At 46.1% G+C, this 22,416-nt stretch overlaps 1 protein-coding gene across 1 annotated transcript; it reads right to left on the bottom strand.

The window, feature by feature from the left end:
* Window positions 1-1,297: 1,297 nt before the first annotated feature.
* Window positions 1,298-22,319, bottom strand: LOC107105450 (chromosome unknown open reading frame, human C2orf70). Its single transcript, XM_015405415.1, has 4 exons — window positions 22,246-22,319; window positions 20,842-21,115; window positions 16,646-16,758; window positions 1,298-1,442 (listed from the first exon to the last, which is right to left on the bottom strand). The coding sequence occupies exons 1-4, from the start codon at window positions 22,317-22,319 to the stop codon at window positions 1,298-1,300; spliced, it is 606 nt and encodes a 201-aa protein (XP_015260901.1).
* Window positions 22,320-22,416: the final 97 nt, after the last annotated feature.

Raw genomic sequence — 22,416 nt, forward strand, 5'->3', positions numbered from 1 at the left:
CACTGCAGCCGTTGTGCTACTGCTTGGCGCAAGCTTTCAAGGGGACAATTTAAGGACAATTTCCTCCATGCTTGCGTATTGCTGGAACCACACTTCTAACAGAACACATATAACTGAACATGAGTAAAGGGGTTAGAGTTACTTCACTTCCTAACAGGTGATTGAGCTAGCCAGAAACTCCGGCACGTACACAGTAAACCCATCCATTAGTTTAGCTCAGAAGGAGACAGATTGAGCCATGTTCCCCCAAAGCAACTCACACAGATGACACAAACAGAGACTAAATGGTCTCTTTCTAAAGGACATCTCTCTTTTCAAATGCTAGTAGCGGAGTGTGAGACCAAGTTTCAAAGAGTGAAGGCTTAAACCTCCCCTCTCTTTCCTGCATGGCCCCCGAGGCAAAGTGAGCCTGCAGCCTGCATTTCATGGAGGTAACAAGACACTAGAGATTCTGTCTTTGAGCCCCAAATCAGTGTTCCTGGCAGTGGCTTGGGTGGGTGAGAAAGTAGATGCAGCAGAATGGGGAAAAGTGTAAAAGCTGAGTTTGAGACCAGCGTGGAGCAAATGGAAGACTGGGGGTGGGGCATTTAATCACTGCACTGCCTCCCCACTGGTATTGTTCCTATTGTCTGCAGCTTACCCTGGATATTGCTGGGCAACAAGACTTAGTGATACAGTCAAGAAAAAAACCCATCTGCTTTCATCTTAAGGACTAACAAAATTTGTGGCAGAGTATGAGCTTTCGTGAGTCACTGCTCACTTCTTCAGATACAGCTAGAATGTGAGTCCACTCACATTCTAGCTGTATCTGAAAAAGTGAGCTGTGACTCACAAAAGCTCATCCCTTGCCACAAATTTTGTTAGTCTTTAAGGTGGTACTGGACTCTTGGGGCGATTTCGCACTAGAGCTGCCTTGTGGCACAGCTGCCGTTTGCCCCAAGACTATTTGTCAGTTTCACACCCGAGGCTGCGGGGCTGCATTTGACCCGCGGCTTCGCCCGATTTCCTCCGCAGTTTCGTGATTCTCAAAAAACCAGGATCACGAAACTGTGGAGGAAATTGGGCGAAGCCGCGAGTCAAAATGCAGCCCCGCAGCCTCGGGTGTGAAACTGACAAATAGTCTTGGGGCAAACGGCAGCTGTGCCACAAGGCAGCTCTAGTGCAAAATCACCCTTGCTCTCTTCCACTGCTGCAGACAGACTAACACGGCTACCCATCTTGATCCATCGGCTTTTATGATAGCCCACTCTCAAATCGTCCTTTCTTCTACTTCGGCTTTTCTCCCAAAGGCTCCGGATCAGGCTCTGTATTCGAAATAGCTGTCTCGGACCTCTCTCTCTTGTGAGGTCACCCTTTTCCCAGAAGGGAATGTCTGGTATGTCCGTAGGTTCTCCGGAGACACCCGGTGAAGATGCCACAAGGTTTTGGCACTCAGAGGCGGGCTAAAGGAGGGAAGCAAGCACAGAATGGAGAAAAGGGTCACATCATGACTGTTGGCTAATCCCAGAGAGGCTATTGCAGCCGTAGAGAATAAAGGTGGAAACTCCAAGAGCTGATCTTCTCAGCAATTCCTGAAGAGTACAGGGACCATACATTCCCCCCCCCCCCCCCCGATGAACCTTGATTTGCAATTCATTCTCTCTCATAATGTCATGGTGGGTCTCAGATATGGTTGCCAACTCCAGGTTGGGAATCTCCTCAAGATTTGGGGAGGAAGCCTGGAGAAAGTGGGGCTTGGGGAAAAGAGAGACTTCAGCAGGCAATGCCAAAGTGCCAGAGAGTCCACCTTCCAAAGCAACCATTTTCTCCAGGGAAACTAGTCTTCGTAATGTGGAGATAAACTGTAAATCTGAGAGATCTCCAGCCCCAACTCTAGGACTCCCAATACATATTTATATTTGTTGATTTAAGAATGTATAACCAACATCAGCTAAAGCCCTTAACACAGCATTTGAGACTCTAAGAACATAAGAAGATCCCTTCTGAATTAGAACAATGGCGTATCTAGTTCCTGCATTCTTTTTCCTGTCGTTCCCCTACCTTGCTACTGGTCATTGATACATTGCATTGGAATATGAAGGCTTTAGCCATCATAGCTATGGCTGTTGTTGGACCTCACTCCCATGATCTTGTCTTATCCCCATCAAAAGTCATCTCAACTAGTAGCCATCACTGTATTTGGCGAGTCCTTAGGGTTGCCCACGTCCAGGTGGCAGCTGGAGATCTTCCGCTATTACAGCTGATCTCTCAGAGATCAGTTCACCTGCAGAAAATGACCACTTTGGAAGGTGGACTCTATGGTGTTGAAGTCCGACCCCTCTACAAACCCTGCCCTTTTAAGGCTCCACCCCCAAAATCTCCAGGTATTTCCCAACCCAAAGCTGGCAACCCTATGTGCCCTACAGGTTACTTTTGCACTGTGTGAAGCAGTACTTTCTTTTGTTAGTCCTCAATCTACTGGCCTTCAACATTCCTGGTTGCCCACAAGTTCTAATGTTAGGAAAAAGGTTGAAAAAGTTGTCTCTATGCCCTTTATCCATGCCATGCTTCACTGTACAAGCCCCTGGGTTAGAAAGATGGCTTTATTTGCATAAAGCCAAAATTTAAGGGGCTATCAAAATAGTAAAAAGCTAAATTTCATTTTAAAAGCTCGTATTTAGAAGGGGAAAATAATATCATACATACACCATACAAAGCCATGTAAAGTTCTTCACTTGACACCTTGACCCTGTTTTCACTTCCCACCTTTCCCAAATTCCCCTCCAAGGTGCCCATAAAATCCAAATAGACCAGACCTTCGGTTCTTTTCATACTAATTTAAAGATACAGCCAACAGGTGTCTGGCTGTTTTCGGGGGTCTTTTTATTTTTCTTGGAAATTAGTTTCCTGGCTCTGCTGCAAAAGCATGAATGCTTCTGGCTCACAAGAGAATCCAAGCAGAGCAAGCAAAGTCAGGGTCAGGCAAAAGGTGTAGTCCTGGCAAATAGGCTCCCAGTGGAGTCTAGACAGTGCAGAAGCTTTGCAGCATAATTGGGAACATGAAATCTGGCCATTTCCTGGGTGGTTTGTTTTATCCTGTGCATGGGAACCAATGTTCCAAATATAGAAGACTTTTTTCTTTACTCTTTGGGAGGGAAAATGCTTGCTGTAAATAATTTCAAGGATCTTTTAGCTGTACAAAGTAGTCTGCATACTGGTCATTGCTCATCACCACAGTCTTGTGAAAAATAGTCCAGATCAGGGCAGATTTAGCATTTTGCAAGCTAAGGGGAGCTTTTTGAGACCCTCTGAGTAGGAACAGGATGTCAAGGCCTTAATCCAGCTCCAGAATGGTACCTGAAGAGCAAAGAGCAGTAGATGACCCTCCACAAGGCAGTTTTTAAAAGACAACCAGTTTTCGCCAAAGAGACAATGCCTTCCTCATGGCCCCAGTTGTTCTAACTTAATATGCAGTCTAAACTTCTGCAGGTTAACTTAGCAATAGGACTCGCTGTGTTCAGCAGAGCTTACTCTCAGGGAACAGTGCCTTAGCCGTTTGTGGTTATTCCGAGTTTGTTCTGCAAAGGGATCTTGTGGGTTATTCAGTGTTTTAATTCTTTATTGGTTTTGACTTGTTGAACACTTACGATGTCTGTGTCCACCATCTTCTGCTGTTTTGTTAGCTGCCTCGGGTTTGCAGAGATAAGGTGTGATATGAATATTTTAAATAAATAAAATTCATAACTTGCCCAGCTTTAGTTAGCTCAGAGCACTGAAGGCACAGAAGCTGACCTGGTTAGAAATGTTCTAGATTTGAAAAGATGAGAAATCTCCCCATGTGTCTTTGTGTGGATGACTAAACACAAGACAGATTGAATTATTGGGGGGGGGGGTATGTTGAGCACACATTCTGCACCATTTCAGATTCCTCAAAATGGCCTGCAGAAAGACATTCATGAACTTTTTAAAGTTTGTTGTTTAGCTCTGATTAATAATTGCACTCAAGCCAAGCAGTAAAGAATGAATTGGGCTAAGGTTTAAAAGAAAACTGTCATGTTTCTATTGACTTTAAAGTGGATGAAAGGGGTTCTAGTTTGTTTGAAGACTCAACTTTGTGAGGGTGTTACGGATTCCCATTTCAAACACGCAAAACATCATTTCGGAACACTGGTAGAGCTTATGAAGCTGCCTTGTACCAAGTAGGACTATTGGTCTCTTTAAGAACATAAGAGATGCCAATGTTGGATCAGGCCAAAGGCCCATCCAGTCCAACACTCTGTATCACACAGTGGCCAGAAATACCAGTGCCATCAGGAGGTCCACCAGTGGGGCCAGGACATTAGAAGCCCTCCCACTGTTGACCCCCCCAAGCACCAAGAAGACAGAGCATCACTTGCCCCAGAGCCCCTATCTATACCTTGTGGCTAATAGCCACTGATGGACCTCTGCTCCATCTTTAGCTCAGTGCCATTTATTCTAAGTGGAAGCAGTTCTCCAGGGCCCCAGAGAACATTTCCCTGCTTAATACCTGAAATCCTCTAAGTGGTGCTGCAAGGATCAGGATGCTCTACCACCCTGGCATACTCTGGGCATGCAGAAACCCCATCCGCTGAGCAGATCATCTCCTTGGCTTGCAGAAGGTCCCACGTTCAGTCCCCAGCATCTCCTTTTAGAAGGATCAGGCAGTAGGTGATATGGAAGACCTCAGCCTGAGACCCTGGAGAGCCACTGCCAGTCTGACTAGACAATGCTGACCTTGATGGACCGATGGTCTGATTCAGTATAAGGCAGCTTCAAGTAAGTTGATCCAAAAGAAAACTGTGTTTGGGGCAAACTCTGTTTCACCCAACAGTCTGCCTTTAGTTGTGGGTCTCTCTGATGCCCCAGAAGAGAGGAGTGTGGAGAGGAACAAACCTAATAGTTAGCAAAGGACATAGGGACACAAGCCCAAACTGAAAAAACAAGTATGAGGCATTTTAAATGTGACACTACAGAAAGCTGCTATCCATGCAGGGTTTCACATAGCTCAATGTCTAAAGGCATGCTGGTGCATAAATGCTGCATACACAGGAGCTTGTGACATGGAATCATTCCTTTTTTGTTTGCTTGCTTGCTTGCTTGGTGTCTTGTTTTACAATCAGCTCACATTTTCCCACTTAATTACGGAGTTGTGCAAAATTGCTATTTCCTTCCACTAGAGGGTGATCGTGAAATGCGGGTCCACAGAGCCACATACCAACTTGAAAGCTGGCACACTGTCTTATTCTGCCCACTTTCCCCTAAAAGATATTACATGGCTTTTGTTTCTGAATTTTGCTGTGGACCACTACTACTACCTACTTTTTTGGGGTCTACTTTGGGAATATCAGTATTTAGCCACTGCAAAGAAAACACTTGAACTGGAAGAAAAAGAACCTTAGAAGTTTCATTGGGGAATACCACCATTTGGTTTATATTGACTCTTGATTTAATGCATCAAATAAGTATTACTAACACGGACTCACTAACTCTTGAATTCATTGACTTAAACGAAAAGTTATTATTTTTATGACTAACTGGATACTAACTGTTAAAGACCTTCCTTTCTTGAGCTTTTAGTTATAGTATGGGTTGCTTTATTTGCTGTCTTGTAACCTGGTTTTTTTTTTCTTCCCCTTCCCTTTTCTATTTTCTGTAGTTGTGTAGGTGTAACAAAAATAAATAAAGCTACCCTGTTTTCAGGGGATTAAAAAAATAATAAGTATTCTCCAGCATTGTTAATATAAGGACTACTACATGTTTCCTTTGCTCCCAGACTTTAATAGGATTTGTGTGTTCTGTCTGCAATCAGTGGGATATTTGATTAGCTATATGTTTGTTATAGTTTCAACTGGACACCTTCCATTTTTTGCTCCTTCCCAGCTTACCAAGAGCACAAATAGGTATCAGCTAGCCCTACCCTGTGTGTCCCCTGAAGCTAGCAAAACATCCTACATAGGATGCAGGCAAGGAGGCTGTGGTGGAATAGGCCTGCTCTGGCCTGCAGGACCTGTTTCCACCCTGGCATCCTGGGTTTTTGCAACACCTGGATAGGTTTTGCTTCCACTCTTGGGCAGCTCACCACCACCACCTGAACTTCTGCTGGAATTGCTCACTAGGTGGGAGTCAGGACTCCCAGCTTCCCTTCCAAGTTCTAAGGCTTTGCCTTTGTGTCTCCTGCTGCCCAGCCTCTGGTCACCACGGGGACAGTTTACAGCCTCGTGCACCCTTGCCAATAGCCACTTGCCAACTGCCTGCCTTCCCCCTGGTGCCCCTTTTAAAATAGTGTGACCAAGACGGTGGAGATCCATGTGGTACAGAGAACCACTCTCAGCATCAAAAGTTATAAAGTATTTATCAAAAAGAAAATGTTTACAAGCATACTTTTAACACAGCACCGGATTGAGCAAGGAATAAAAAAATGGGTGAAACACAATTCCTCTGTCCCTCTCTCTATACATGCCCAATAAGATGTTAAAATAGGACAGGCTCCTTTTACTTAGGATGTTACAGAGCCCGATTCGATTATCTTGAAGCTTGCTCCAACTCTTGAGTTGAGCACATGGTTAATGGCTGCCTTGCCAGTGGAGAGGTCTGTGTGCACTCATGAATGCAGCAGCACCCAAGGAAAAGAGAGCTCCTTCCTGCTGCAAGGAGTTTTTACCAAACCTGTTTCTCCACCCACTGACCAGGTCAGCCCAAGTCAAAGAAGCGTTTCCTAGGGCTTCTTCCTAGAGATTAATCCTGGATCCATTCTAGCCTAAAGTCCTCCAAATCTCTGTTCCCTACTTGGAGGGGGGGAGTGGGAAGCTTGAGCATCCCGTGGTCTAGACCTATTAGCATTTGTATGATGGTAAGTCTGGAGAGCAAGTGCACTGACTTCCTCCTTCCCAGCCTGTTCTCAGCCCAGAGGGGGGGAAACCCTGTTAAAACACAAAGTGAAAGTTTAGCTCATTTCAAAACTCCCAGGAAAAAATGCATTTCTTCACAGAGGCTGTAAGATCTTGTCTGCTTTCATCCAGCCTCATAAAAGTTCTGGAGAACTTGACATCTTGCACACTTGCAGGTTAGATCCTGTCTAAATTCCATGCATGGAAAAGCAACTGCCCTGCCTCCCCACTCAAAGCAGCCCAAAATTCCTCTGGAATTCTGTTCTTGCCCCCCCTCCGAAGCAAGATAAGGGGGGGGGGGTTGGAGGGCTGCTGCAAAAGGGGGCAATAGTCCCTCCCCATTGCACATCCAGATCTTTTCAATGGGATACAACCAAGTGTTGTGTTATTTTGGCTTCTGTTTTTGGATTCCATTATGGACTAATATGCCATCGAGTTGCAACCAACTCATGGCGACCCCATCCACAGGGTGTTCCAGGCAAGAGACAAGCAGAAGTGTTTTATCAACATAGCAACCCCAGTCTTTCTTTGTTCTAACTGTGGCCAACCATGCTTAGCCTTCAAGGGTTTGATGAGCTCAAGCTAAGCTGGGCTGTTCGTACAATGGTAAACCACCTCTGAACGTCTCTTGCCTCAAAAGCCCTAAGGTCATCATAAGTCTGATGCAAAAAGAAGAACCACCAATACTGCCACCTACCTTTTCGTGCTCATAGTCATGAGGGAAGTAGGGAATAAAAATCTAAGGTCATCATAAGTCTGATGCAAAAAGAAGAACCACCAATACTGCCACCTACCTTTTCGTGCTCATAGTCATGAGGAAAGTAGGGAATAAAAATCTGCCTCCCATTATACACCAATATTTAACCAAGGCCTACATCCTGTTAGAAGAATGACCTCGTGACTATCTTAGAGCAGTGTTTACCACCCTGTGAGTCAGGACCCAAAAGTGGGTCTCAAAGCCTCTGAAAGCGGATCAGCTCTCCCTAATGGCAGCTCCTGCCCTTTGCATCCTTCTCTTTCTTTACTTCTCACCGACTTTTCACATTCTCATCTTCCTCTCCTTTGTGACAATAATGAGAAGAAAAAAGCTGTTCTGGAACTAGTAACTTCTCTGTAGCAGCTGAAAGAGAGAAGGGAGGCTGGATGGAGAGTAGGTGTGAGCTGTTCTGCAGGCCATGGGAAAAACAGCGGAGGACAGAAAGAGGCATATGTGCACGCAGGGGCTTTGTCTTGGTGCTACTCCTTTCAGCAGCTGAACCTCTTGCCCAGCCCCTGTAGTGCCTCACTGCCCTCTCTCACTGCTATGGGAGATGTACCGCACCAAGCCCCTTGCTGCCAGACTCTTCACCACCATCTGCCATCTTCACATATCTCCTCAGCCCAGTGCATCACGTCAAACCCCAGCTCTCGCCCAGCTGGCAGAGGAGGAGGAAGAGGTGAACTCCCACTTACTTGGGGTTGATAGTGTGGGCAGCTGCATCCTTTGTGTGTGGCTTGTTAGCTTTTCTACATGGGGCTGCTGCCCTTGGGGCAACTCTGGAAGCTGCAGCTGGTGCAGAACGCTGCAGCCAGGCTGTTGATGGGCTTCCCTATGCGGGAGCACATTCAGCCTGTGCTGAAGTCGTTGCACTGGCTGCCAATAGCGTTCCAGATTCACTTCAAGGTGCTGGTTTTGACCTTTAAAGCCCTTTGTGGTCAGGGGCCTGCCTACCCGAGGGACCGCCTTTCCCCGCATGTCCCCCAGAGAGCACTGCGATCTGGAACACAAAACTGCCTGGCCTTCCCTGGGCTTAGGGACGCCAATGAGCTCCCTAGTGAGATCAGAGCACTGTGAGATCTCCAGTAATTCCGCAGGGCCGTGAAAACGGAGCTTTTTTGCCGGGTGTTTCAGTAAGAATGATTTCATCAGCTGTGCTGCACTTGCATTTTATTACATGATACCGCCACATTTAAATGGTTTTAACTATATCTGGAATTTTATTGAATTGTATGCAGGGCTCTTTTTGTAGCAGGGACTCCTTTGCGTATTAGGCGACACGCCCCTGATGTAGCCAATCCTCCCAGAGTTTACAGAGCCCTGTAAGAAGAGTTTACAGAGCTCTTCTTACAGGGGCTACTGCAAGCTCTTGGAGGACTGGCTACATTAGGGGTGTGTCGCCTAATACGCAAAGGAGTCCCTGCTACAAAGAGAGCCCTGAAATTTTTTATGTATATATTTATGCTGGTTTTAAAGTTGTGTGTAAGCTGTCCTGAGCTGCTCCGGTGGGTGGGCGGGATAGAAATTTGATAAATAAATAAAATTTCAAAAACGTCTGGTTGGGCCCTATGGAATGCTGGAACAGAGGGGTGCCAAGGTCATAGGTTGCCTAGCGCTCCAAAAAACGTTGGGCCAGCCTCGGATAGGTCGCCATACAGAGTGAATTTGGTCTTGTGGGTCACGATACCAAAAAGGTTGGGAACCACTGTCTTTGAGCATGTGACTTCTGGGAAGTTCTTTTACTACAGCAGCTAATAGAAAGGACTTACGTTTGACGCAAATAGTAATAGCCTGGCATGAAAGAAGTGCCTGTGACTATAACGAAGCAGAAGAGCAAGAAGGAGCCTCACAGGCCAGCTAGACCGACCCACTGTTCAGTGCAGGAAATCCAAAGGTAGAGCATTTCTAAAGACAGCCAGTGCGGGTGTATTGGTTAAAGTGTAGGACTAGGACCTGGGAAACCGAGGTTCAAATTTCTAGTCTGCTACGGAAGCTTGTTAGGTGACCTTGAGCCAATCACATACTTTCAGCCCAACCTACCTCACAGGGCTGTTGTGAGGATAAAACAGAGGAGAGGAGAACGATGTAAGCCGCTTTGGGTCCCCGCTGGGGAGAAACTCACTCTGAGCTGGTTTTGGGGAGAGCGGGCTATAAATGGAATCAAATAAATAAATAAAGGCAGGGGTCGATTCGGGGGGATCACGGGGGATCACCGTTCCTCCAGGTGAGGTGCGAGGGAGCAGGGCACACGACAAAGCCCCGCCCCCTGCTTCCGGTTGGGGTAAAATGGCGATTTGACGCACCCTGTAAGTGCTCAGGGTGGACGGGTGTTCCTTACAGCAGTTTGGACTGTATTTTGGTCCAATGCGGCTTCCCCCAGGCAGGGGGAATGACTGGCAGGCATCAAGACCCAAGAGAGAGTTGAGATTGGTGTGATCAAGTCTCGGAGGAGGCTTGTATTACACTCTGATCCCCTCTCCCGAAGCGGGCGAGCGCATTCAGGGGGTGTGGCCTTATGACACACTTCCGGAGATGTCAGGGGGTGTGGCATATGCTAATGAGTTATGCTAATGAGTTCCCCTAGCTCTTTTTCTATAAAACGACCCCTGAATAAAGGTGGGGGTGTAAATAAATAAATAAATAAATTCTAGGGGTACTAGCCAACAGACATTAAGAAAGGGAGAATTTGGGGGAAAGAACTGGTGGCCCTCAGTCTAGGTGCAATTTTTGGTTGGCATCGTCATTCAGGTGTGTGTCCTTCTGAAGAGCTCATGAACCTTTTATCCCAAAACAAATGGCATGGCATACATTTTATCAGGACCAACCAAAATAAGCTTTCAAGTTTTCCAAAACTCATCATTAGCCTAGATTTTTTTTGGGGGGGGGGAATCTTCCACCTGCCATGATCTTAGGCCTTACTGCTTGCAACTTAGGTAATGTACTCAGCGACATTCAGTGGATGCAGAGAGTAACTAGTATCAGGGTGCACCTATAGCATTCTGGGAATGAGCCAAAAAATGGAAGCCATCCAATAGAAATAAAACAGTAGTTAATCAAATCTCTCTCTGACATGAAACGCAAGACACGGGTCCCCTAAGAGGCCACAAAGGAAAATGTGGTATATCAAGAATACCAGAAATTAACTTTAGTTGATGTACTAAGAGTGAGCCCTGACCTGGATAGCACAGGCTAGCCTGATCTTGTCAGATCTTGAAAGCTAAACAGGGTCAGGCCTGGCTAGTATTTGGATGGAAGGCCTCCAAGGAATACCTGGGGCACCATGCTGAGGCAGACCATGGCCAACCACCTCTGAATGTCTCTTGCCTTGAAAACCCTACAGGGTCGCCATAAGTCAGCTATGACTTGACGGCACTTCCCACCACCGCACTAAGAGAGAATGTAAGCCAGGGTCATATAATAAGGAGAGTGCTGGACTGGGTCTGGGAGACTCAGGTCTGAATCCCTACTGTGCCGGGTGCTCGGAATCTTACTGGGTAACCTTGGGCCAATCACATACTCTCAACCTAACTTGTAGGTTGTTGAGAGGATGCAATGAAGAAGGGGGGAATGTTGTAAGCCGCTTTGGGTCCCAACAAGGAGAAAAGAGGGATATAAATGAAGCAAGCAAGCAAGCAAGCAAATAAATAAATAGGGTTACTATGAGCTAGTGATTCTCTGTAGGTTGTTCTCTCTCCTGCTGGAGAATCCCTCTCTTTATCTGTTAAATTCTAGTATTTCCAAAGTAGACAAAAGATGAAGGTAGCCACACTGGTCTATGACAAAATCCAAAACCAAATGTATATAGTGTTCAAAGCATTACGGAGAATTTATACAGTGTTCAAAGAACTTCACATACAATCTCCCGGCTATCAGCTCTGATGACTGAGGGTTGATTATCTGTCAACCCTATTTCGTCTCCATTCATTATCACCTCTGTGCCAGACCAGCGGGTGCCTGATGGTGTCTCCAGCATGAATGCACCAGCCAGTGTATGCCCCCAGTAACTGGTCTTCAGAAGTATACTGCTGTTGCACATGGAGATTTTCAATTTCCTGCCACAGCTACTAGCTGTTCATAGAACTGCCATTTTCTGTGAATTTGTCCAACGGCCTTTGAAAACTATCCAAGCCAATGGAGGCACATAAAACCTCTTTATACCAAGTCAGACCTTTGGTCCATCAGGGTCAATGTTGTCTACTCTGCCTAGCATAGCTCTCCCAGAGTCCCCAGCAGAGATCTTTCACATCACTGACTACCGGATCCTTTATTTATTTGGAACATTTTTATGTTGCCTCTCCATGACCCTGCCAGAGGTGTCTTACAAAAGAAATAACTGGAGATGCCAGAGTTTGAAACTGGGACCTCCTGCACATAAAGGATATGCACTACCACTAAGTCAGAGTCTCTTCTTGGAGGGACGGAAGGACTACCACTGTATTTTAAGAGATGATTCCCACAAATTCATTATGCACTATGTTTAGGACTTCCTCCTTCCTTTCTTGGTACTGCATCTGCTGCCCTGAGTTCTCATATTATAAGAGAAAGTTTTTCTTTCTTCTCTCCACTTGCTCCGCATTATGCATCATTGTGTAAATCCCTTGCACGTTGCCTATGCCTTCTTGATGCTCTCCAAACAGCATTTTGGCCTCCATCCCTCTTTTGGTTCCTGGCCATTGCTCAGCAGCTGAGCCACTGCTCCCAAGACAGCATGGGAAGAAAAGAGAGCCTCATCTATCCGATGGAACGGCAGACACACGCTGCCCTCTCTGAGTACAGAGAAGCAAAAACACACAGCTCGCTTCCTGCCGGCAGGAATCTAGAAAGGTAAGTACCTTCTGTGGCAGAGCACCGTGCCCTAGAAAATGCTTCTGAGAGCCTATCATTCATGATTAATGCCAACATGCCCTGGAGACGGCACCATTAAAAGACGCTTTGGAATGACAGGCAACACAGCATGCATTATTTAACAGCCCTGAACAGGCACATCATTTTTTTTTTACCATCAGAAACAGCCTTGCTGCATCAGCTCAGCTTTCCTTCACAAGCATCATCAAGTCAGTTTGTTGCATTCCGGCATAATTGAGAGGCTAAGGATTACTGATGTTAATTTCTGGCAGGTCTTGAACAGCTGAGTGGCAAAGCATGAAGGCAAAGCAAGGAGAAGAGCTTTGCCCGGTGCTTTTCCTCCAGTCCCACAGCTGATAAAGGCACAGGATCTCTGCCAGAAAAAAGCCTGGCAAGCAAACATGGATCAGCAAGCTACAACACTATGCCATCACAGTCGCCCTGGCATCTGAGCCCATGCACTACATTTCAGACATGGCTATATTTGTAGTATTAGGCCAATAACCTTTTTGATTAAGTCACCGCATGTTACCAACTTACACACGAAGAACCCACCTCCATCCACCATCTGATGTGCAAAACCACTTGACACAAGCCAATACACAGCAGACAGCAAATGGTGCAGCCCACTGGATGCCCAAATGACATTTGGAGAGAGTTGGAGCACTCATGATTCAGAGCGAATCAAGACACCACCAACAATAAATTGCACCATAATTTGATACAGAGGACAGAGCGACTCTTTGTTATTTATTGTTGAAGACCCAATTTTTAGTGCGCGAGAGGCATCCCAGGTTGGAGGTTCGCTAAGCAGAAAGCTTTCTTGGGGCTTACAGCCTGTGAAGAGGGAAATGACAGGTCCGGGGATTCTCCTATAGTTTCACCTTTCTCTTGCATGCACCTTGATCCATCACTGTCATCTTCCTCCACCTTTGGTCCACTTGTCTTTTGACCACACCACACTTTACTTTCCGAGATATGGGTATGGCTCAACGTCAATTTACAAATGTAACATGTCTCTGTTATTTCCTAGATATGTATGCGGCATGCTCTGAGAAGCTGATTTAGTAGAACATGAAGCTGAGGAACTACCAATCTGGAATGATCTTCCAATGCATTCTTAAACTATTTCTCGTGGAGTTTTCCTCAAGAAGCAGCTCAGGGGAAGTTTCTTCAAGAAGCAGCTCAGGGGAAGTTAACATGTGAAATGCCCCTTCTATGTGGGCTTCTGAGTGTCACTTCTGAATTCTGTACACATTGTTGGCGCTGAATGCACTACACAGGAAGAGTGCTTAGGCTTGAAGCTTTAGATGTTCTCTAGAGCAATTCAAATGGTGTCCTACATCACCATCTGCTTGTGGAACTTTCCGCAGCACAAACATCGCATGGAGCTATGCCAGGAGCACCATATTTCACCTCCCCATTTCAGTCATACAATGGTGGAAGATAAAGAACAGCCCACAAGCCATTTAACGAGGGACAGTCGATTTCCCCCTAGTTTAGTCCCAACCAGGATCCAATCTCTCTTTTCTTCTTGGGATTCAATCCTGCATCCTTCCACTGAACAGAGGATCATCCATCGACCTTTGATAAATCCAAGGGTTTTTCCTCCCCATCACTTTAATTGTTTAATGCAAATTAAGTGACTCTCCAATGAGATATGAAAAATATACCAAGGGAGAGAGTTACTTATCTTGCTTTAAAAATCTTACTGAATCCTACAGCATGTTTTTCAAGAGATGCCTGAATCTCAGGAAAAATCCCTAGTGTCCATGCTTCCTCAGACTGATTCGGCATTTACACATCAATGCAGAAGAGAGCCCACCATTTGTGGTATAGATATGGCACGTTCTTGCAGTGAAGCATTTTCAGACCGCCCTACTTATGAAAGGACACACAAAAATTTCAAGTACTGCAAGTGAAGCACGGCAAATTTTATTCAAAGCAATCCATCACCAGAGAAATAAGCACTGGATAGCAAGGGAGAGACGTTTTACACAGCCTTTTGCATTCTCTGAGAATTACACGGGTTAGCTTTCAAGTTACATATTCAAATGACATACAGAAGCACAAAGGACACAAACATCAATCTCACAGAACAACCCTTAGCAAATACAAACACGAAAGGATGTGCCCTGAGCAAGGTGCCTAATCAGTGCTATACAGTAACCTTCTATTGACCAAGGCAAATTTACATACTACCTTGAGTGATCTTTGATTGGAATGTTCCCTCTAAGCTGTGGAGTCTTGTGAGCAAGAATTCTACCTTGTGAGCTACTGGCATTAAGGTTGTGAGCAAGCAATTTAGCTACTGCATAAATTACTTTGCTCTGGAGCCATCCTTCCTCAGCTGAGACAAAAATGTGTGAGCCAGAGGCTAAAAAACTGTGAGCTAGCTCACACTAACTCACCTTAGAGGGAACACTGGTTGGAACCACACATTACTAGTCATCTTGGACAATCAAGTGTCCAGTTGCTGCTTCTCAGCTGCAAAGAGGCATTAGGAGGGACTTACAGCAGAGAAGCAGCAATCAGGCAAAAGAAGGCTGCTTTCCTCCTCCCAGTCCCCCCTGACTTGGATAGCCTAGGCTAGCCTGATCTCATCAGATCTCAAAAGCTAAGCAGGGTCAGCCCTGGTTAGTACTTGGATGGGAGACCACCAAGGAAATCTAGGGGTTGCTACACAGAGGCAGGCAAGGGCAAATCACCTCTGAACGTCTCTTGCCTTGAAAACCCCATGAGGGGTTGCCATAAGTCAGCTGTGACTTCATGGGGCAAAAAAACTGCATCGCAGTTGCTCACAACACCTTGCCATTCCACATTTGTGAATCAAACTTGATCTGTAAGGAAGATTTGTGTGTTCATTATTTTTACTTTACATATTCATACTGCTCTCTCTCTCTCAAAGGTTTTCAGGGTACCGCATATGCTTCTCTGCCCTCCCCCCCCCCACATTATCCTCATAACAACCTTGTGAAGTTAGGCTGAGACATAATGACTGTCTGGAAGTCTGCCAGCGAGCTTCAAGGCTGAGGGCCAAACTACACACTACAGTTTACATACATTGCCTGTCATGCTGCAGCTGCCAATCCTGGTGGCAACTCCTGTGTAAAAGAGCCATGGGAGGCTTAATTTGGATAGGGATCATGGCAGGAGGAGGGGCTCCTGCCTCCCCCCCCCCACCATTTTCCAAAGCTTAGATAGCGGATGTGAGACAGGGAAGAAATTCTTTGTCCTGTCAGGCAAGTGCACATGTACTGAATGCTTGCATGTGCAGTGCTTGGTAAGGCAGCAAAGAACTCCTCCCCCTGCCCCCTGGGCCATTAAGAAGGGAAGGTAGGTGTCTCTCTCCATGCCACAGTCCTAATATGGATGGAGCCCCTAACTCATGTAGCAAAACCAGTGCCAAAGGGACTAACAGTAGCTAGACGGTGTGAAGAAGTGCCCACTGTCTTGTGGAAACTAATGGCTGATCTCAGCAAACAAGATCAGCCTGTATGGCCAACGCAGGGTTGCAGCCTGGCCTCGGGGAAAATGTCCTGTCTGTTAATGTGTGCAAAAGTTGAAGCTTTTCATGGCATGGAGATGAACATCATCATCTGGCAAATAAGATCTCAGAAAGCCTCTATTAAAAGGACAGGAATCCCCCCCCCCCAGGCCAGCTGGCAACCCTAGCAAAACTAGATATGACCAAGGGAGATCCATCCTTCTAAAAACTGTACACAGCAGCCTCAGGGGCCCCTCAATCTGGCTCAGGTCCACCATAAGGGGGAAGGGGGCTTAAACCTTTTCTACCTCCTTACTGTTTTCATGCTCCGTTCCCTACCCTCTCATCCCCCAGGTTGCTTTCTCCTGCATGAGAAACATGCAACTACCATCCAAGCACCTGTTGTTTTTGTCCTGAGTGGTGGTGGTGGTGGGGGGGGGGGGGGACAGTGGAGCAACTGGTACTATGAAAATAGTGTGGTGGAGGGAAGAGCGACTCCTGCTTAATGCTGTAGGCCTGATTTGACCCCACCCCACCCCATTTCTTTGTTAGGATGAATTCACAATCCTTTTCTTTGAAGAAACCAGCTGAGTCTCAAACAGGGTCTTATAACCAAAGAAGAAGATAACAGAGGCCCCACTCATTCCTGCATTCGCCCGCAAGACTCACAGATCGAGGGGGTGAGGGTACTTGTCCTTCTCCTTCACAGGCAGCACAAAATACGGATTCCGATGCACCGTCCCAGTCTTGTCTCTGTAATGCTCCCGATGCATTTGGGAAAGCTACAGGGGAAATGCAAATTGGTCAGGAGCTTTCCTTCTGACACAGGATTAGGTTTCACAACAGTATGGTCACCTAGGGTGGCACCCAGTATAATTTTCCTTTCGGATGACCCAGAGGATAGCATTTATGCTCAGATTTGGAATGGACACTTCCCTCCATCACCAAATCAAAGTAGCTATACAACAGACCCTCCTCCCCCCTTCCATTGGAACATGGCTTGATTCTTTTGCTTGTATAAGCTATGCAAACCAAATACATCCAACAAGTTGTGAACTGTGGCCTGGCAGGTACTCAATAGCCTCCTTATTTTTTGAGATCTCAGGTAGGCAATGAAAACAGGTCTGATTGGTGACTTGTGGCCTGCGTATGGTCTGGTGGATGACATGTTGTACCGGCCCAATCCAGAGCGGGTCTTTCTGTAGAGTCTTGGCATGGTGTGGCTGAGATTGCATGGGGGCCAGTGGATGGGTGGCCCTGCCTTTCTGACAAGAAAATGCTCAACTAGATGGCTTTCGGTTCCTTTAAACTCCATCTGTTTTCAAACCCAACTCTGGATAATCAGCAACAGCAAGGCTAAAAGTTTTAGAAAGATGCAAGAGATATCAAAGCACAGAACATGGACATTTGTCAAAACAGTAAGTCATTTAAAAATTTGCTCTTTAAGCCAGAACAAATGAACAAAGGAAAAAAGACATCAGCATAGTAAATGTGCACTGTAGTGTCTGAAACCTCCGCTGCTGTTAGCCGCGAGAGCTTAGACTCACTTGATTGAAGGGAGCCCTCCGTAGCCAGTGGTTCAGCCACTGAGGTGTTATCTAATGTGTCTGAACATTCCAGTTCCTCAGAAGTGTAAAAAACCCTGTCATCACATAAAGCCTACAGACAGATGGGGCTGAGCAAGAAGGGGCGCAGAGAAGGCAGAAATCAGCACTGTTGATAGTCACATGTTTTGACTGGGAAAACAGCTGGTAAGGAAAGAGTCAGGCACCCACCCCCCATTATTTTGATGCCTCTTTTGCTCAAAAATTCCAGCCTCTAAAGGTTGCTCTTTCCTTTGTTTTAAAAGGGAGGGTTTTATTAACATATTTGCATGTAGTGTGTAGTCTGCCCATAAGAAGGTCAATCTTCAGTTTGGCAACTGACCTGTAAACTGTGTGGGCAGAGAATCCATTCAACAAAAGCCACCAGCAACCTTTTAGGGAAACTTCAAACACCACTTTTTAAAAAAGCTTCCTTGACCATCCCCCAACCCATCAGCACTAATAAATGAGAGGATGATCTGAATAAACAGTGTCTGTTCTCGACTCATTAATTTTGGCAACCCACTGCTAATTATTTATAGCTCATGTAACTGGTGCAGACTCATGTTAAATTGGAAGAGGAGATGCACGTGCACACACTCACCCCTCCCTCTAGTTTTGCAAAGCAGGAGAATTCAGCCAAGCTCAGCACAGCAGGATCTAGCAGAGGGCCCTCTTCTGGATTCAACAAGGCAGCATGACCCACCAGCAGACATAGCCATTTGTGCACAAAGCCCCACACTCCCACAACACACCCACACACCCTGGCATTCACAAATGTGCTCAAGAGCATCCCTTCTGTTACTGCTCTAATTATTCCAAAGCACAAACAAAATGTCTAGGAGTCACAGACATACCACACATGCAGAGAACAAAGAGACTGGAGAGACTGAACGGAGACACCTTGCTTGTGGGTTTCCAGGAGGCACCTGGCTGGCCACAGCTGAAAGCAGGATGAAAGGCTAGCTGGATCCTTGGTCCAATCCAAAAGGACACCAGAGGAGTCCTGAGCAGTCATATAGCCTAGTGTTATTCCCAAACTTTTCCAGGAATCCTTTGAGAATCTATCAAGGGCTTAGCAATAAATCTGTCTAGAGTTCAACAATAAAGGCACACAAGCTTACCTAAAAAATAGCTTATCCAGTAACACTAATCTTCCCTATGAAAATGTGCAGTGTGCTAGTGATAGTGCACACTCTGTAAATTGAGTGAAGTGGACATTCAAAAGCCTAAGTTTGCGCTCACATGAACTGTCTGGTGTAGTGGTTAAGTGCGTGAACTCTAATATGGGAGAACCAGGTTTGATTCCCCACTTCTCCACTTACACGTGGCTGGATGACCTTGGGCAAGCCGTAGTTCTGATAAGAGCTGTTCTTGAAAAAGAGCAGTTTCTGTCAAGAGCTCTCTCAGCCCCACCTACCTCACAGGATGTCTGTTGTGGGGAGGGGAAGGGAAGGAGTTTGTAAGCTGCTCTGAGACACCTTTGGGTAGTGAAGGGTGGGGTACAAATCCAATCTCTTCTTCTTCTGAATGAGTACTCTAGGACATGCCCCACACCAGTGTTCCCTCTAAGCTGAGTTGGTGTGAGCTAGCTCATAGTTTTTTAGACTCTAGCCCACACATTTTTGTCTTGGCTCAGGAAAGACGGGGCTCCAGAGCAAACTAAGTCATGCAGCTGCCAAATCACCTGCTCACAACTTTAATGCCAGTAGCTCACAAAGTAGAATTTTTGCTCACAAGACTCCACAGCTTAGAGGGAACATTGCCCCACACCACAATCCTCTGCACAAGGGTTTCAAGGCACACACCCATGTCAATATGGAAGAGTTCTCTGAAGATAGACAACTTCAGACTTACTTCCTATTGCAGTGCCTACTTCTGATGTTATAAAGTGCAGAGCAAGAAAAGGGACAGGTGTACAGACAGAGCAAGACAGGACAAATTGATTGTGGATAGTGTTGGAGAAAAGCAGAAGAGGGGCTTGAGCAAGGAGGTGGAGAAAGCACACAGGAATCAACATTCAGCAAGAAGATGAGACGTTGACCTACAGGAGCAACCAACAGCGGACTTAAGAGTGAAAGGAACTTTCAGAGATTCAGTGCCCAGCAGTGGCTAAAAAATCACTTATAGTTTTATTTAAGAGACTAGTTAACATTTGTAATTCACTGGAGTTCACCATTATTCTACCAAACTACTCTAAAGTAGGAAGCCTCAAGCAGCCATTCCATCCCATCAAACTGTGATCAAGACCTCTTGCTTCTCCTGTTGGTCTTATAGCTAATTCACAGAATCAGCAGATTCAACTTGTAAAGTATTTCTTAATCTTAATTGGTTACTGCTGGCTATTTAAACAGCAATTCTTTGTTTTTATGGTGTATTAGTATTTACTGTTGTTATCTATCTTGGGTCCCAGTTTTCTGGGAGAAAGGCAGGTGTATAAATGCCTTAAATGAATGTGGGCTCTACCACCTCAGGGTGTGCATGTGTTTGAGTGCTTCACCATGAAGAGAAAAAAACCTAATCCATGCATGAAGAAAGCTAGCTTATCAAGGGTGCACTGAGACAACTCCCCCCACACACACATACTCTTGCAATAAGAAATGGTACCACTGATGAAAAAGAGGAAGAGTTGGATTTATACCCTAGCCTTCACTACCCAAAGGAGTCTCAGGGCAGCTTACAACCACCTTCCCTTCCTCTGCCCACAACAAACACCCTGTGAGGTAGGTGGAAGCTGAGAGAGCTCTGAAAGAGCTGTGACTGACCCAAAGTCACCCAGCTGGCTTCATGTGGAGTGGGGAATCAAACTCCAGATTGGAGTCCTGACCAATGTTCCCTCTAAGCTGTGGAGTCTCATGAGCAAAAATTCCACTTTGTGAGCATTAAAGTTGTGAGTGAGCGATTTGGCTACTGCATACATTAGTTTGCTTTCAAGCCCTCCTTCCTGAGCTAAGACAAAAATATGTGAGCCAGAGGCTAAAAAACTGTGAGCTAGCCCACACTAACTCAGCTTAGAGGGAACACTGGTCCTGACACTCTTAACCACTACACCAGAGCGTGACCACCTGATTCTGCTTATTGTATAAACCACCTGATTGAGTGTAAGCTTTTTGAGAAACAGCCATGCCAGTTAGGTGTTCTATACAGCACCTTGCACAAAAATCTTATAACAATAAATTATTACAGGCAGGGCATTTACAACTAATTGTCATCAATTCACAACTCCAGTTATGTGTATAAATAACTACATAGGAGAGGGTGTTTCCACAAAAGTTGCCTTACCTTGTAGAACTCCTTTAGCTCTGCTGAGCGATTAAAATCCAGATTGAAGCGAGAATAGTTAGGAGTGTGCAGCCACCTGTCCCAACCCCTTGCCCTTGCCCCAATTACTAAGTCTGGGTCAGGCGAGAAGAGGGTGGGGAACTGACCCCCCTTGCTGTAAGGACTGCAGCTAGTTTTCATGGCAGCACTGCGGAAATCCTGGAAATATTTCATAGTGGTATTTCCATATGTATCACCAAAGGAATACACCACATTGGGGACATGCCCACAGTACCTGGAGTGAAGAAACAGAGGGAGATTCATGAAACTTTCATGAAAATTTCATGAAACAAGAGATCCAAGCGATTGTCATTATTTTTTTAATTGCTTCTTTAGTACTTCTAAGGGACACAGAGGCTTTGTAATCAGTATCTCCTTTGTCTCCACAACAACCATATGAGGAAAGTGATTATTAGATGCAGAACTGAAGCCAAGGAATCCTTCCGATGAAAATATTACTTATAATAAAAAACCAAAAGCCTCATTTCTCTCCTTCTGGACAAATATGAATGAAAACAAACCACCTGATTAAACAGACAATAGAATTAGATAGTATTCAGCATCAACAGCCAGTGTGGTGCAGTGTTCAGACTGCTAAATTAACATCTGGGAGACCCAGGTTCAAATCCCCACTCTGCCGTGGAACTTGGCTCAGCAACCTTGGGCCATTCACACATTCTCACACTAATCTAACTCACAGGGTTTTTGTGAGGACAAAATGGAGGCGCGAATGACATAGGCCTCTTTAGGTCCCGTTAAGACCAACAAAGACATTCTGGTTCTTTATTTACACTTCCTTTTTGAACTAACATGCAATGCCCACAGGTGGCCACCCCTTTTCTGCAACAGACCAGGCAGAAATTCAGCAGGTAAAGCCCATACAGACAAAAAGATAGGGATGGGGGAAAGGTGGATAGGGTTGCCAGCTCTGGGTAAGGAAGTACCTGGAGATTTGGGGGGTGGAACCTGAGGAGGGCAGGGGTTGGGGAGGGGAATAAGGTTACCAGGTCCCCCCTGGCCACAGGTGAGGGATGGGAGGGGGGTAGGGTTGCCAGATCCGGGTTGGGAAACTCCTGGAGATTTGGGGATGGAGCCTGGGGATCTTTGGTGAGGTACAGTGCCATAGAGTGCACCTTCCAAAGCATCCATTTTCTCCAGGGGAACGGATCTCTGTAGTCTGGAAATGAGCTGTAACTCTAGGGGCCTCCCTAGGTGAATCTACTGAACAACTCCTGCATAATGGCCGCTTCTAAGGGCACAGGAGCCCGGCAGGCCGGCGAGTGCTGGCCACCCCAACCAACGACCCTTGCCCAGGCACTGCGTCCTTAAACAAACATTCGCAGGTTTTCTTCGCTAAGCACCCACCCCGGCATGAGCCCCGGCGGCACGTAGACCGCGTTGTTTTGAGTCAGGAGGGTTCCGGCGCTGCGCGAGGCCATGGCTCCTCCGGCAAGGCAAGGACCGAGACCGTAGTGAAGCTTCCACAGGCGAGCCCGCCGGCACCTCAGTCAGTAGGCCGCGGCAGTCACAAAACCC

Source organism: Gekko japonicus, unplaced genomic scaffold, assembly GCF_001447785.1.
Source record: "Gekko japonicus isolate JY-2015 unplaced genomic scaffold, Gekko_japonicus_V1.1 scaffold977, whole genome shotgun sequence".
Taxonomy (NCBI): Eukaryota; Metazoa; Chordata; class Lepidosauria; order Squamata; family Gekkonidae; genus Gekko; species Gekko japonicus.

Coding starts and splice junctions, on each gene's coding strand:
- LOC107105450 (XM_015405415.1), bottom strand. CDS start 22,319: ATGGCCTCGCGCAGCGCCGGAACCCTCCTGACTCAAAACAACGCGGTC. Junction 21,116..22,245: donor CCGCCGGGGCTCATGCCGGG/GTGGGTGCTTAG, acceptor TCTTCACTCCAG/GTACTGTGGGCATGTCCCCA. Junction 16,759..20,841: donor AGCTAAAGGAGTTCTACAAG/GTAAGGCAACTT, acceptor TTTCCCCTGTAG/CTTTCCCAAATGCATCGGGA.